The following is a 12,545-nucleotide window of genomic DNA, read 5'->3' as shown; positions in this document are numbered from 1 at the left end:
TCAATGGGGGAGATTGGTTGTTAGGGGCAACTAAGACAATTCTACTTTACACCAGTTTGATAAATCTCCCCCAATGTATTGATATAGTTAGAATTTTTGTGGTGCTGCAAAAAGTCAGTGTAACCCTAACCTTATACATGTCCTTCATTTATAATCTGCTCTTGGCTTTTGCTTAATAATTGCAATTAGAGATGAGCGAATCACTTATTTAAACGAAGCAAAACATTTGATTTGCGCTCTGCTCAACAAGTCGCCGGCCTTTCAGCGCTGCTCTGCTTCCTACCGCTCCTACCAGGATGCCAGTAAAAGCTGGATCCAATCCTGAAAAGCTGAGAGAAGTTTCCCAGGATTGGATTCAGCTTTTCCTGTGCATACTCTGGATAGGGCATAACTACCCCAGATGGGAATACCTCTTTAAAGGGGTTATCCAGCGCTACAAAAACATGGCCACTTTTCCCCCCCTACTCTTGTCTCCAGTTCAGGTGCAGTTTGCAATTAAGCTCCATTTACTTCAATGGAACTGAGTTTCAAAACCCCACCCAAACAGGAGACAACAGTAGGGGGAAAGTGGCCATGTTTTTGTAGTGCTGGATAACCCCTTTAATAACCTTTATAATTTAGGATGTCAACTAAGTAATTATGGGCAAGTCTGACAATAAATTTATAGTCTGTTTATAGTAGAAACCTGCAAGTATATTACAGACTGTAATATTAGATTAGTACAAGACAATATTGCCATATACAGTGGTCCCTCAAGTTACAATATGAATTAGTAGCGGCATGACCATCGTATGTTGAAAATATTGTATCCTGAGACCATAACTCATCTTGGAACAGGTAAAGAGCAGTACAGGAAATGTATTATCTCACTGTACTATAGAGAGGAGGTACTAGGCAGCTTATCACTGCATGCACACCAGTAATACTGGGGTCTAACCAGTAAAATAGACAATTATTGGTCAATCATTTAGTTATTCATATGTGCCGCAGGTCCTGACTGTCTGTAGCATTCTATGTTGAATCTGGTCTCAAGTTACAATGGTGCGGAAAGGACCATTGTATGTTGAAAATATTGTGACCCGAGGCCATTGTAAGTTGAGGGGTCACTGTACTTAAAAGAAGTAAAAAACAAGTGACCATGTTAATCGCACTTGTATATTTATATAAATATATTAGTCCTTTGAGTGTCAGGAATCAGAAAAACAATACTGACAGCATTTTCATTAGAAAGATAGTTTATTGTAGCATTAACATAGCAGATGGTTCACATTGTGTTTAATGAGTATCTACATGTCTAGGACCCCCATAAGCATCATTGGTCCCTCACAGGATAAAATCAACCCACCCATATAGTTTCATTCGAGATATTGCATATTTAAATACAGCCTCATTTATTCTTAAAGGGTGTTTGACTCCAGAGCGCCTCATGTATCAATAGTTTTTAGAGTATGGTCCTTACACATACAGCAATCAGAGTTCACCTTTCATTTATAAAACTTTACTAGAAGAAAAAAAATACTTTACTGGATGCTGTGGGGAACAATGGTACCTTCTCAGTACTGTTTTAATATACTGAAAAGATAACTTCAATATACCTCAGTTAGTCCACTAGACATAACACAGTATGATCTTTGTTTTCCTTGAAAGGATACCAATATTTTCTACAAATTTCTGGCCTGTCCTGGTGACAAGTTTTGATCAGTGTGATCCACGTGCTAAGGCACTGCTGAAATAAAGGGTCAGAACACAGACTGCTGAGCTTTGTGGCCGTCTGCGAAAATAAGCAGAGCTCAGCCAAATATGTCTACCCCAACGTTCCAGTGATTGGTGATGAATCTCAACACCTAGACCACTGACCAAATTTTATTTTAAAGCGAATGTACCATCAGGTACATGGGTTTTAAGATTTTTACATGAATAGAGTGCCGCTTTTCTTTTTTTGAACCATGGCCCAGTTCCTGCGCACAGTGATGATCTATTCCCGGGCCGTAAAGCACTGGAGGCGCCCCCTGCCGGGCCCCAATGTGACGAAACCCCTCTCCTCTGTGATGTGGCTCCATTAGAATCAATGGTGCTTCAGGCCAGGCAGGTGCCCTAGTATAGACTGGCGCTGTGTGCTAAAACCAGCCGTGGTTCAATAAAAGGACTGAGCTGGTCTATTCACGTAAACATCTTAAAGCCATGTACCTAATGGTACATTTGCTTTAGCTTTGTTAAAAATATAGGTATTGTTTAAGTAAATGCCAAAATCAACAAAATAAAAACAGTGCCGACCATAGGCTATTAGATGTCCTGCACGTCATTAAAACTGCAATCAAATTGGATTGGAATATATGCGTTGGAATATTCATCTAAATTAAAACTTTTTTTTTTTTTTTTAATGATAGAACTCATTTTTGGAGATGATCTTTTCTACTTATCACCACATAGTCCTCCTTGGTATCCTCGAGAATTTTGAACTCATTAACCAGAAGGGTACCTCCTGGTGGAGAAGGGATCTGGAAGTGATCATCTTCTGGTTTGATATCTGTCAATCCCATAAACTCACTTTTGGGCCCTATTGGTGGAATGTATGTGGAGTTTGGTGGCTCTCTGAGCCTATTCTCTGTACCTGGAGTCCAGATAGCTGACTTACTGGAGATATTCAACATGGAGAAATCAGAAGATATTGGGCTGGCAAAGCTCTCTGTGCCCTCCTTAGTATTCAGGAATGCCCATTTTACCTCCTTTCTACCCAAATCACTGCTGTTAGTAAACTTTGTTGAATCTGGTGGTAATGTTTCCTCAACAGGGTATGCCAGTGACTCTACAGCCACGTTCTGCATCTTCAGTTTTGTCACTACACGTTCTTGCTTAGTGGGCACAATGACTTCTGCAGGATATTCATGAAGTATAAGAGATTTTGGAGGTTCTAGTTCATCAGTAAAAGTCCTTACATCAATATTGTCACCATGCATGTCACAAGTGACCTCGGCAATGTCTTTGCTCTCAGATATGACTGATCCAAATTCTGGTGCAATGGTTTCTGGGATATGAGGTTTAATGTTGGGTTCTACAGCTGGTGCTGCCCACTCTTTGGGCTTGTTTTGTTTTATGTGTAATGGGAAAATTGGCTTCTGGGCTAAGTTTAGATCACTGTACTTTTCAAGGAACTCATCACTGTCTGTGTGTCTGATATAGTAACATGGATCCTTCTTGGAAATATCAGTGATGACATCTTGACTGCTTTCATGATTTATGGTCAGGTCAGCAACCTTTGTTGTAGTGTCATTATCACCTGTGACATTGCTTTGAAAATGTAGATTATTCACTCTATCAATGTCATGGACACCAGTGATCTTGCAGGTATTTTCCCCACCAAGACCAGTATGTTTATTTGCACTGTGTGCTTCAGTGCTGGGTCCATTGACCAGAAGACTTACAGAAACAAATCTGTCTTCATTCATGAGCCAAAGCAACTTTCTACAATTAGTTCTGGCCAGGTACAATTCAAAGGCAGTCCGCTTAGCCTCCTCTGTGTTTATTTTGCCTCTGATGGTATATTCTGTGTCTGATGCTATAGAGTAACCCACTCGTTGGAGAATTTGCGTGATGATATCCTCTGGGATTACAGGTTCAACAAAATACACAAAACTCCCCGTAAATTTCTGCAAGAAAATAATATGTTTACATAATAAAAATTATATTGTAATCAGCCATCTTCAAAAGCAATAATAGCATGTATGGTGTATGCGAATCTAGACCTATTTTCCAGACATTCAGGAGCCTTGGAAAGTTTTCAACTTTCTCAGATACTATATAACAAAGTAATAATGCACAAAAGTCATAATGCAAAAAATCATGAGACTTGCAGCTCCACAGTGGCTAAAAGTACTTTTTTTACCTCATGACAGGACAAGAGTGTGTAATTGATGAGTGGCTAACCTCTGGGATCCCCACAAAATAGCAGAACAAAGTGAATATAGCTGAACAGGCAAGGACGTGACACTGGTTAAAATGGTTAAAGATGATGTGGTACAGCAGAGGATATGCCTTAATCATGTCATTTCTATGGTAGCTGTCATATGAAAAGGTTGTCTAAGTTAGTATTAAATAATTGCTTATATCTCTCCATTTAAAGAGGTACGTCGAAGGGAAAAAAATGTTTCTAACTCAATTGGTGCCATAAAGTTACATAACTTTTAGACACCACTTTATTTAAATATGCAAAACAAGAGTCCGTGGAGCCTCTGTTGTGAGCCTCAAAACACTGGATAGTCAGATATCTCTAGCCTGTTGCCACGGGGTGCCTCCATGATGGGGAGAGCACCACACCACCCTGATAGATAGCCTCTTAATTCCCACTCGGTTGCGAGTATTAAAACATAAATAGGGAAACAACAGGGTGGTCCCTTTTTGTCAACGTCTAACTCAAGGTACAAGTATTGCGATCATGACAAGGGCTTGCCAAGGCAGGCATCCATCCACAGACAGCCGTTTCGGGGTATTTGGCCCTCGTCAGTGTGGAGCAGGATTCTGGGTACTCTTGAGTACTTCATTGGAATTTTTTCACTGATCTCCTTAAGTTCAGTGATTACTGTGTTTTGTTGGTTGGTTGTTTTGTTGGTTGCCCCAACCAGCCAGAATCCTGCTCCACACTGACGAGGGGCAAATACCCCGAAACGGCTGTCTGTGGATGGATGCCTGCCTTACTCACCCCTTGAGTTAGACATTGACAAAAAGGGGCCACCCTGTTGTTTTCCTATTTATGTTCCAATACTCACAACCGAGTGGGACTTAAAGGCTATCTATCAGGGTGGTGTGGTGCTCTCCCCATCATGGAGGCACCCCGTGGCAACAGGTTAGAGATATCTGGCTATCCCGTGTTTTGAGACTCGCAACCGAGGCTCCATGGACTCTTGTTTTGCATATTTAAATTTTTTGGGGCCTCAGTGGAGACTCTTGATTGAGCACTTCATTGGAATTTTTTCACTGATCTCCTTGAGTTCAGTGATTACTGTGTTTTGTTGGTTCACCACTTTATTTAAAAACTTTTTTTTCTCTTGAGAACCCATTTAATCACCCCTTACACGGTTACATTTTCTAGTGCTAGAAGATTGATAGTATCTATTGAGTGACAGCTGTAGTACACAAGATTGCATACAACCAAGTACATATACGTGTAACTGCAATAGCTAAAGGGGTTATCCAGCGTTGGAATGATATGGCCACTCTTTTTCAGAGACAGCACCACTCTTGTCACCTGGTTGGGTGCGGTTTTGCAACTGAATTGAAGTGAATGGAGCTCAATTAAAGACCACACCTAAACTTGAGACAAGAGTTGTGTTGTCTCTGGAAGAAAGTTGCCATGTTTTTCTAAAACTGGATAGCCCTTTAAAATTTTACAGCACTGCTAAAATTCACAGTGGATCTCTGGCCTAGAACTACATGAATCTTTAGGTTGTCAATCATGTCAAACAAAGAGCCAGCGCTAGTCTGTTGTGGCTGATAATAAAGAATAATAACTAAAAAGCGGCTAAAATCATAGCACACAAAGTTTGGTTTCTCCATGTTATAGATGTTTAAACTATATGGACAGATTTTATTTTGTATTTCACACAAGTGGCCGTTTATATCAGCATGAATGCAGCTTTTGTTTCCTTGTAATGTAGTCAACACTTGCTATAAACAAGAATCTAGTACAATAATAATAATAAAAACATAAAACTGAGTCACAATGAAAACCAAAGGGCTGTTTTTCTCTTAAAAAACATTTGAATGGAAAAGTAAGCAATGTTTATTATATATCTGCACCCCCACTTTTATGTTGTGGGCAGAAGCTGAAAACTCCACATTTACAGTCTACAAAGTAGAAATCCATCAGCTTCGTGATTTAGCCCCAATGTCTTTGCAGGGCTACATACACTACTCACAAGAAGTTAAAGATATTTGGCTTTCAGGGGAAACTTGTACAGTGATATTATAATATGTAAGTAGGGCGTTTAAGTAGAAGCAGCAATAGTGATTTCCTCATCTCACACTATTTATTGAACCAGTGGTGGGTATACCCCAACATAAAATGTCAATGTCTCAATAACTTGTAATGTTCCCTTGAGCATCAACTACAGCTTGACAACATCTAATGCTGTTCACAAGTTGACTTATGTTTGCTGAGGCAGTGATTTTCAACCAGTGTGCCGCGACACATGGTCAGGTGTGCCGCAGGGAAAGTTCCACAAACTATGGTGCCCCTGCAGATCGCCCCGCTGCTGCTGTCCGCCTCACCTACTGGCCGCCTGTAGCGCCCGGACGTGCTCTTCCTATCCAATCAGCGGAGACCGGGAGCGTGGTGCGCTGCGCAGCGCACCACGCTCCCGGTCTCCGCTGATTGGAGGAGCACGTCCGGGCCCTACGGGCGGCCAGTAGGTGAGGTGGACAGCAGCCGCGACCATCTCGGAGGAGGTGAGGAGGAAGGGGGGGGGGGGAGAGAAACCGGAGAAAACAATGGGGGAGAGAAACCTGGGGATGGGGGAGAAACAGGGGAGAGAAGCAGGGGGGAGAGAAACATGTGGATGGGGGAGAGAAACAGCGGAGAGAAGCAGGGGGGAGAGAAGTTTGTTGGAGAGAAGCATGGGGGAGAGAAGCACAGGAGAGAAGCAGGGGGGAGAAGAAAACAGGCTCAGGTTTCACACTGAGTGAGTATAAATACATTTAGAATCTATATTATTAACTATATGTATAATATGTACTGTTTTAAGTGTCATTTTGTGCCATTTTGGTTGGTGGTGTGCTCCAGGATTTTTTAAGTATAAAAAGTGTGCCGCGGCTCAAAAAAGGTTGAAAATCACTGTGCTGAGGCATGGCATCCCACTCTTCTTGGAGGTTCAGGGGTAGTTATGGAGCCTCCACACAGCGACTTAGCTGATCCCATAGATTTTCATGGTAAAAACAGGTCATTCACTTATGCAGTCCGTAATTACGGAACAGACTCACCCATAGAAGTTGATGGGTCTGTCAAAAATGTAGACGGCATACAGATTCCATCACTACACTGTCTATATTTGAGGTTTGTTTGCCTGGCAACCCCTGGGTGTTCTAGGGTTGGGATAGGCTTGCGACATTATTTCAAGCATTCTGTTTTTAAGTAAAGGGGTACTCAAGCAAAAAGCTTTTTCCCAGTAATTGAAACACATTACAAAGTTATACAACTTTGTAATATGCTTCAATCACCTATCTGCCCCCTTCCCTATCTTTTCCCCCCTCCACCCCCCACCAGGAAGTGAAGTAAACTCATTCTTACCTAATGACTGTTGACCCCAGGCTGCTCTGTGGCAGCTATTTCGTGACAATGACATCATCAAGAGGGAGGCGGGTCTAAGCCCTGTTAAACCCCCCTCCCTTTGTCAGGTTGCTCAGCTCTGATTGTTTGAACAAGCTGTAAGCCATCTAACAGTTTTACAGAGTCAGTTAGACTCACAGGAGCCAAAGTGCATCATGGGAAAGACCAAACCAGGAAGAAAAATAAAATGAAGATACCAACTGGAGCTTCAAGGACCTGCAAACAGCGGAAAATTCAAACGGAAACAGACTCAGGAGGGATAGTAAGTGTATAAACTATGTTTATGATTGATTGATTTTTTTAAGAGCACTTCCTTTTTCCTTTTGGATTCACAAATACAGATGCAATACAGATTCAATCTGGATGTTTTTACGGACTATGGGGGAGATTTATTAAACATGGTGTAAAGTGAAACTGGCTCAGTTGCCCCTAGCAACCAATCAGATTCCACCTTTTATTTTCCAAAGAGTCTGTGAGGAATGAAAGGTGGAATCTGATTGGTTGCTAGGGGCAACTGAGCCAGTTTCACTTTACACCATGTTTAATAAACATGGATCTACATCTTTTTATTCTGCAAAACTCTTATGGTTGTGTGAAAAAGACTTTACGAAACATCAGGTATTCATATGTTAATAGGTACCATGAGCAATGTATTCATAAAAGTCATAAGTAAAATAATTATAAAGGGTAAGGTAGCTTGACAGCAAATCACATTTAAGTTAAGTTATGAATAGGCCATGAATTATTTTTCTGTGGAAAATCCCTTTAAATCTGATTCACACAGTATTTTTGCTCAGTATTTTGGTCAGCATTTTTCAACCAAAACCAGTAGTGGATTAAAAACCCAATAAGGCTATGTTCACACGCTGTTGAAATTGAGTGGATGGCCATCCTTTTATGGGAAATTATTGCCGTTATGTTAAAACAATGGCCGTTGTTTTGAAATAACAGCTGTTATTTGCCATTAAATGACGGCTATCCACTCAATTTTAACAGTGTGTGAACATAGCCTTATTGGGTTTTCAATCCACTCCTGGTTTTGGTTGCAAAATACTGACCAAAATACTGAGCAAAAATACTGTGTGGGAGAACAGCCTAATGGATTATTCACACGTCCCGTAAATTATGGGCCCTGTGTACGAAGAAGCCCTGTAATGGACTGTTTCCTTGCTGGCATGATGTATCAATGTAGTGTACAGGAGTTGGGAATTTCCTTCTGGCTGGCCGGGCTTGAAGTATCATGTCTCAAGCCCGCGTGAGAAACCAGGAAGTGGGTAGGAAGTGGCCAGGCAGCGCGATCTGTTGCCCTCATCCACCTCCTCCCCGGCCATAGCCAGAAAAGCCCCCTGGCCCGGAGTACCTTTAGCCTCTGTGGCAGTAATTGCCTTAGGAAGGGGGAGAGAGTTATTACCACTTGACCTGTGACAGAATATATCTTTATTTATTCAGCATAACCTCTATCCTCCCTGAGTTCCCCTCACTGACTGCTACATCAATATCATGCCGGGAGCTGGGAAACCTTTGAAGAAGTACACAATTTGAGCACCCCCCTTCCCCGCTGTTGCAAAACTACAATTTGCATCCAATTTCCGCCCTCTGCCCAAAGAAGTGACACCCTTTTGGGTGCTGCAGGTATAGCAACTGTGGGAAGGCAGGTCCTTACGGTGGCACTGTTTTCTAGGGGAACACTGTGCTGCCACTGTGGTGGACTGTATGTGAGGGTAGGTTTTACAATGAAAATTTATCTTTCAAATGGAAGGTTGAAAGAAGGTATAGAAGCAGGGAAAATATTGACATCTGGAAGCTCATTGCTAGTGTAGACCTACGCAGCTGCACCTAAAGACTGAATCCTCTGCCGTGCACTACTCACATCCTGAATTATATTGTCTGAGACAGTGCAGAACTTCATTGATCACGTCTTATACTTGTAGAAGGGAATTTCACAAAACTATGTCTGTGAGCTATAAGTTCGTATAGTTTGATTTAAAAGAAATTTAAGGGGATAATACATTTCCTTTGGAGTTCCCCTTTAAAAGATGTTTTTCAGTTCCACTGATGTGCTCTAGATATGCGTCATCATCGGCTGTCATGTTTTGTTTTTACCAATACATGTTGTCATTAGGAAGCGCATGTAAATGAGGCAGGTGGGGTATCAGATCATCAGAGATTCCACATTATCAAACATACAGAAGTAAGTGGAAATTATGTTTTAGTGAATGAATCCTACAGAAAGACATGAAGTTCAACAAAAGTGAATATGTAGAACAAAATAATATTTTGGTCTCCTGCACTTGTCTGAACTTGTACAACTATTATTTCCAGTTTATAGGCACTGTATGAAATTAGAAGGAAAAGTCTCTTCTTCTTTTGGACTATGTTTGTTATTGCAGCTAAACCCAATTCATTATCCCAAAATGAAAATCTGGAAAAAAAATTGCTTGCTAGTGGGGGTCTCACTGCGGGGTTCTCCCTTCAAACTTGAGAATAAAGGACAAATAGGTAAAGTGGCAGTGTGCATGCATGGCCAGCACTTCTTGCATTTTCTGTGGGACTTCGAAACATTACCTATAAAGTCCAAAATGCTGTGTGTGTGGACCCAGCCTCAGCTATATTTGTTTAGTCTTTCCTACAGTTTCTTAAATGTGCACTACTAAACCTCACGCCGCACTGCCACATGCTGATGAACGCATGGAGGTGGTTTCGGCTGCATGCGATCATCATAATTTTTTTGTTTACTAACTAAATTTCTAGGAAGTAGTGTATTTTGAGAAAGTAATGGTAATGGCAACTATTTTGACACCAAGCTTTTCTGTAAAGAGATAAATGTAAAAAAATATGTAAAGAACTAATTTAAGGGGTACACAAGTTGTAAGAATTTGAGGTAACCATGCGGAAGAAGCATGTGTTTCCAGATGTGCGTTTAAAAGCACGCCCCAATTTCTCCCCAATAGCCGTGCATGTTGCTGATAAATCTCTGAACTATTGCCCGATATTACCATGTTTTGAACATATTTGAACACATACAAGAAAACACAGCCTAAGGCCTCATTCATGCAAATTGCAGTTGCACAAAATAATTGACAGGTCTATTTTGTGCGGCCGCAATTCAGTGAACAGCAACCGCACAAGATAGCCTGTGCCCACAATGTAAAGTACGGCTCTCAGCTAATTGTGCTCAATGGCTGAAGTGTGTGCCCGCATTCCAATTTAAATAAAGTGATGTTTATCCGGCCGATACTATAGTATCGGCTGGGTAAACATCACACACGGGCCGCTGTTTGACCTGGCCAGGTCAAACAACGACCTATCTTCATACAGAGTGGGAACATGGCCTTAGGCTATATTCCTACGTTTAGATTTTAGCACAAAATGACTACCGCAAATAATGTTCATAATTATTATTTGCAGCCGTCATTATCAATAGATGGCCTTCATTTCAAGCTAAAATACTGCTGGGAGAACATAGCCTAAGAGTATGTTCCCACTACGGAATACAGGAGGAAATTTCAAGCGGAGGCCGTGCAGTAGATTCTGCTTGTACCTCCGCCTGTCCCATCCACTCAATGATATTTACAAGCTCAATTCTTTGGGCGGTCGGCAGATTGAGCTTGAGAATAACATTGAGTCAATGGGACAGACAGAACTTCAAGCAGAGTCCGCTGCACGGCTTCCATTTGAAAGTTCCACCTATATTCTGTAGTGGAAACATACCCTAACAGTATGAGAAGTTGGAATAAGAATTGCAGCTGACAGACCGACTTGAAGAACGCCTGGGCCAAATGCATAAAGTTTTGGTACCAGAGCAAAAAAATCTCCATTGTTGCTGTGTCTTTGCAGTTACATGGTCCACATCCAGGGGGTTACTCTGACAGCAGGGGGTGTAGGTGCTGAGGTGGTCATCACACAATGCCACACCTTTTAGGTTAGGGACCCTCTAGAATGAGGTGGGTGGCTGTAAAGTAGCAAGTGGGCTTATACCTTACAGTTTGCAGTTTAAATATGTGGATGTCTTTTGTCTGTGTATAGCTTGCTTCCCAAAAGAATGCCACACCTGTCCTCAGGTTGTGTGATATTACAGCTCAGCTTCTTAACTTCAATAGAGCTGAGCTGTAATATCAGACACAACAAATGGACAGGTGTGGCCAGGTTTTTGGAAAATAAACAGGGCCACATTTCCTAAAGGCCCTATTACACCAAATAATTATCGGCTGTACTTGGCCAATTTCAAGGCAATAATAGTTTGGCGTAATAAAAAAGATCACAATCAGGTTGAAAAATCAAGCTTACGTTAATCTAAGGATCATCCGGGCAGCCCCTCCCCCAGTTCGTCGCACACCACCTCCCCCTGGTCGCTCTCTGTGCATGTAATATCACAGACAGCGAGTGGGTAACAAGAAGGAAGCGATTGCTGACCTGACAGGTCGGCGCTTGCTTCCTTTTCTAGACCATGTAATATAGCCTTATTCCTCTACAACCCCAATACCATATTGAAGACCACTTTAAGGCCAATTTACAGCTTTCATTATCAGTGGTTCCTAAAGTGAGGCTCTCCAGCATTTTGCTTTCCAAGCATGCTGGGGGTTGTAGTTTTGCAACAGCTGCCATTGATGTGTAAGGCCAGGGCCTGCACTGACACTGTTTGAAGTGCTGGATAGTGACTGCTGTAGTTCACAAGGTTACACATAACTTAGTGTATTGCTTTGGTTACAACTATAGCTCAATAAGTAAAAGTTGCAGTGTGGCCCAGGCCTAAAAAATAAATAAATATCAGAATAACACATGATTTTTACTTAGATGCTGCAATATCCCCTCTATGTGCCCCCCCCCCCTTCCCGGCTGCCTTTGCATCTCATTGTTTTCCTACCTTTAGTGTCCTGATCTCTTTCCTCCATGGCAATAGAAATAAATTGACACAGATAAGCTCCAGGATTGCAAACCCCTTCATCATCCGCCTCAGTACTTCCACCCTGTGCTGCTCATGTCTGCTCTGTAAGTTGTGTCTGATCAGCTGGGAGTAGGGTTCAGCCAGTAGTGCAGGGGAGTCCCAGCACTCAGCCTCCCCCCTGCACTCCAGCCTCTGGTCACACAATGTCACATTGCCTTCATGGCTCCTGGATTCATAGTGGGAGATGTAATCTTGGTAGAGCTTCTGTCTGTCTGCAATGCTCATGTTATTAGAGCTCAGCTTGTGGCTTTCCTTCCTGCTAAGTTCTGCATGAGGAAGTTA

At 41.9% G+C, this 12,545-nt stretch overlaps 1 protein-coding gene across 1 annotated transcript; it reads right to left on the bottom strand.

Moving 5' to 3' along the window:
- Positions 1-1,217: 1,217 nt before the first annotated feature.
- Positions 1,218-12,545, bottom strand: LOC138788290 (uncharacterized). Its single transcript, XM_069966032.1, has 2 exons — positions 12,183-12,545; positions 1,218-3,647 (listed from the first exon to the last, which is right to left on the bottom strand). Exons 1-2 carry the CDS (start codon positions 12,486-12,488, stop codon positions 2,391-2,393), a joined length of 1,563 nt encoding a protein of 520 aa, XP_069822133.1. The 5' UTR covers positions 12,489-12,545; the 3' UTR covers positions 1,218-2,390.

This window comes from Dendropsophus ebraccatus, chromosome 4 (genome assembly GCF_027789765.1).
Source record: "Dendropsophus ebraccatus isolate aDenEbr1 chromosome 4, aDenEbr1.pat, whole genome shotgun sequence".
Taxonomy (NCBI): Eukaryota; Metazoa; Chordata; class Amphibia; order Anura; family Hylidae; genus Dendropsophus; species Dendropsophus ebraccatus.
The sequence above is the reverse complement of the archived record's forward strand: the minus strand, read 5'-3'. Positions and strand labels throughout refer to the sequence as shown.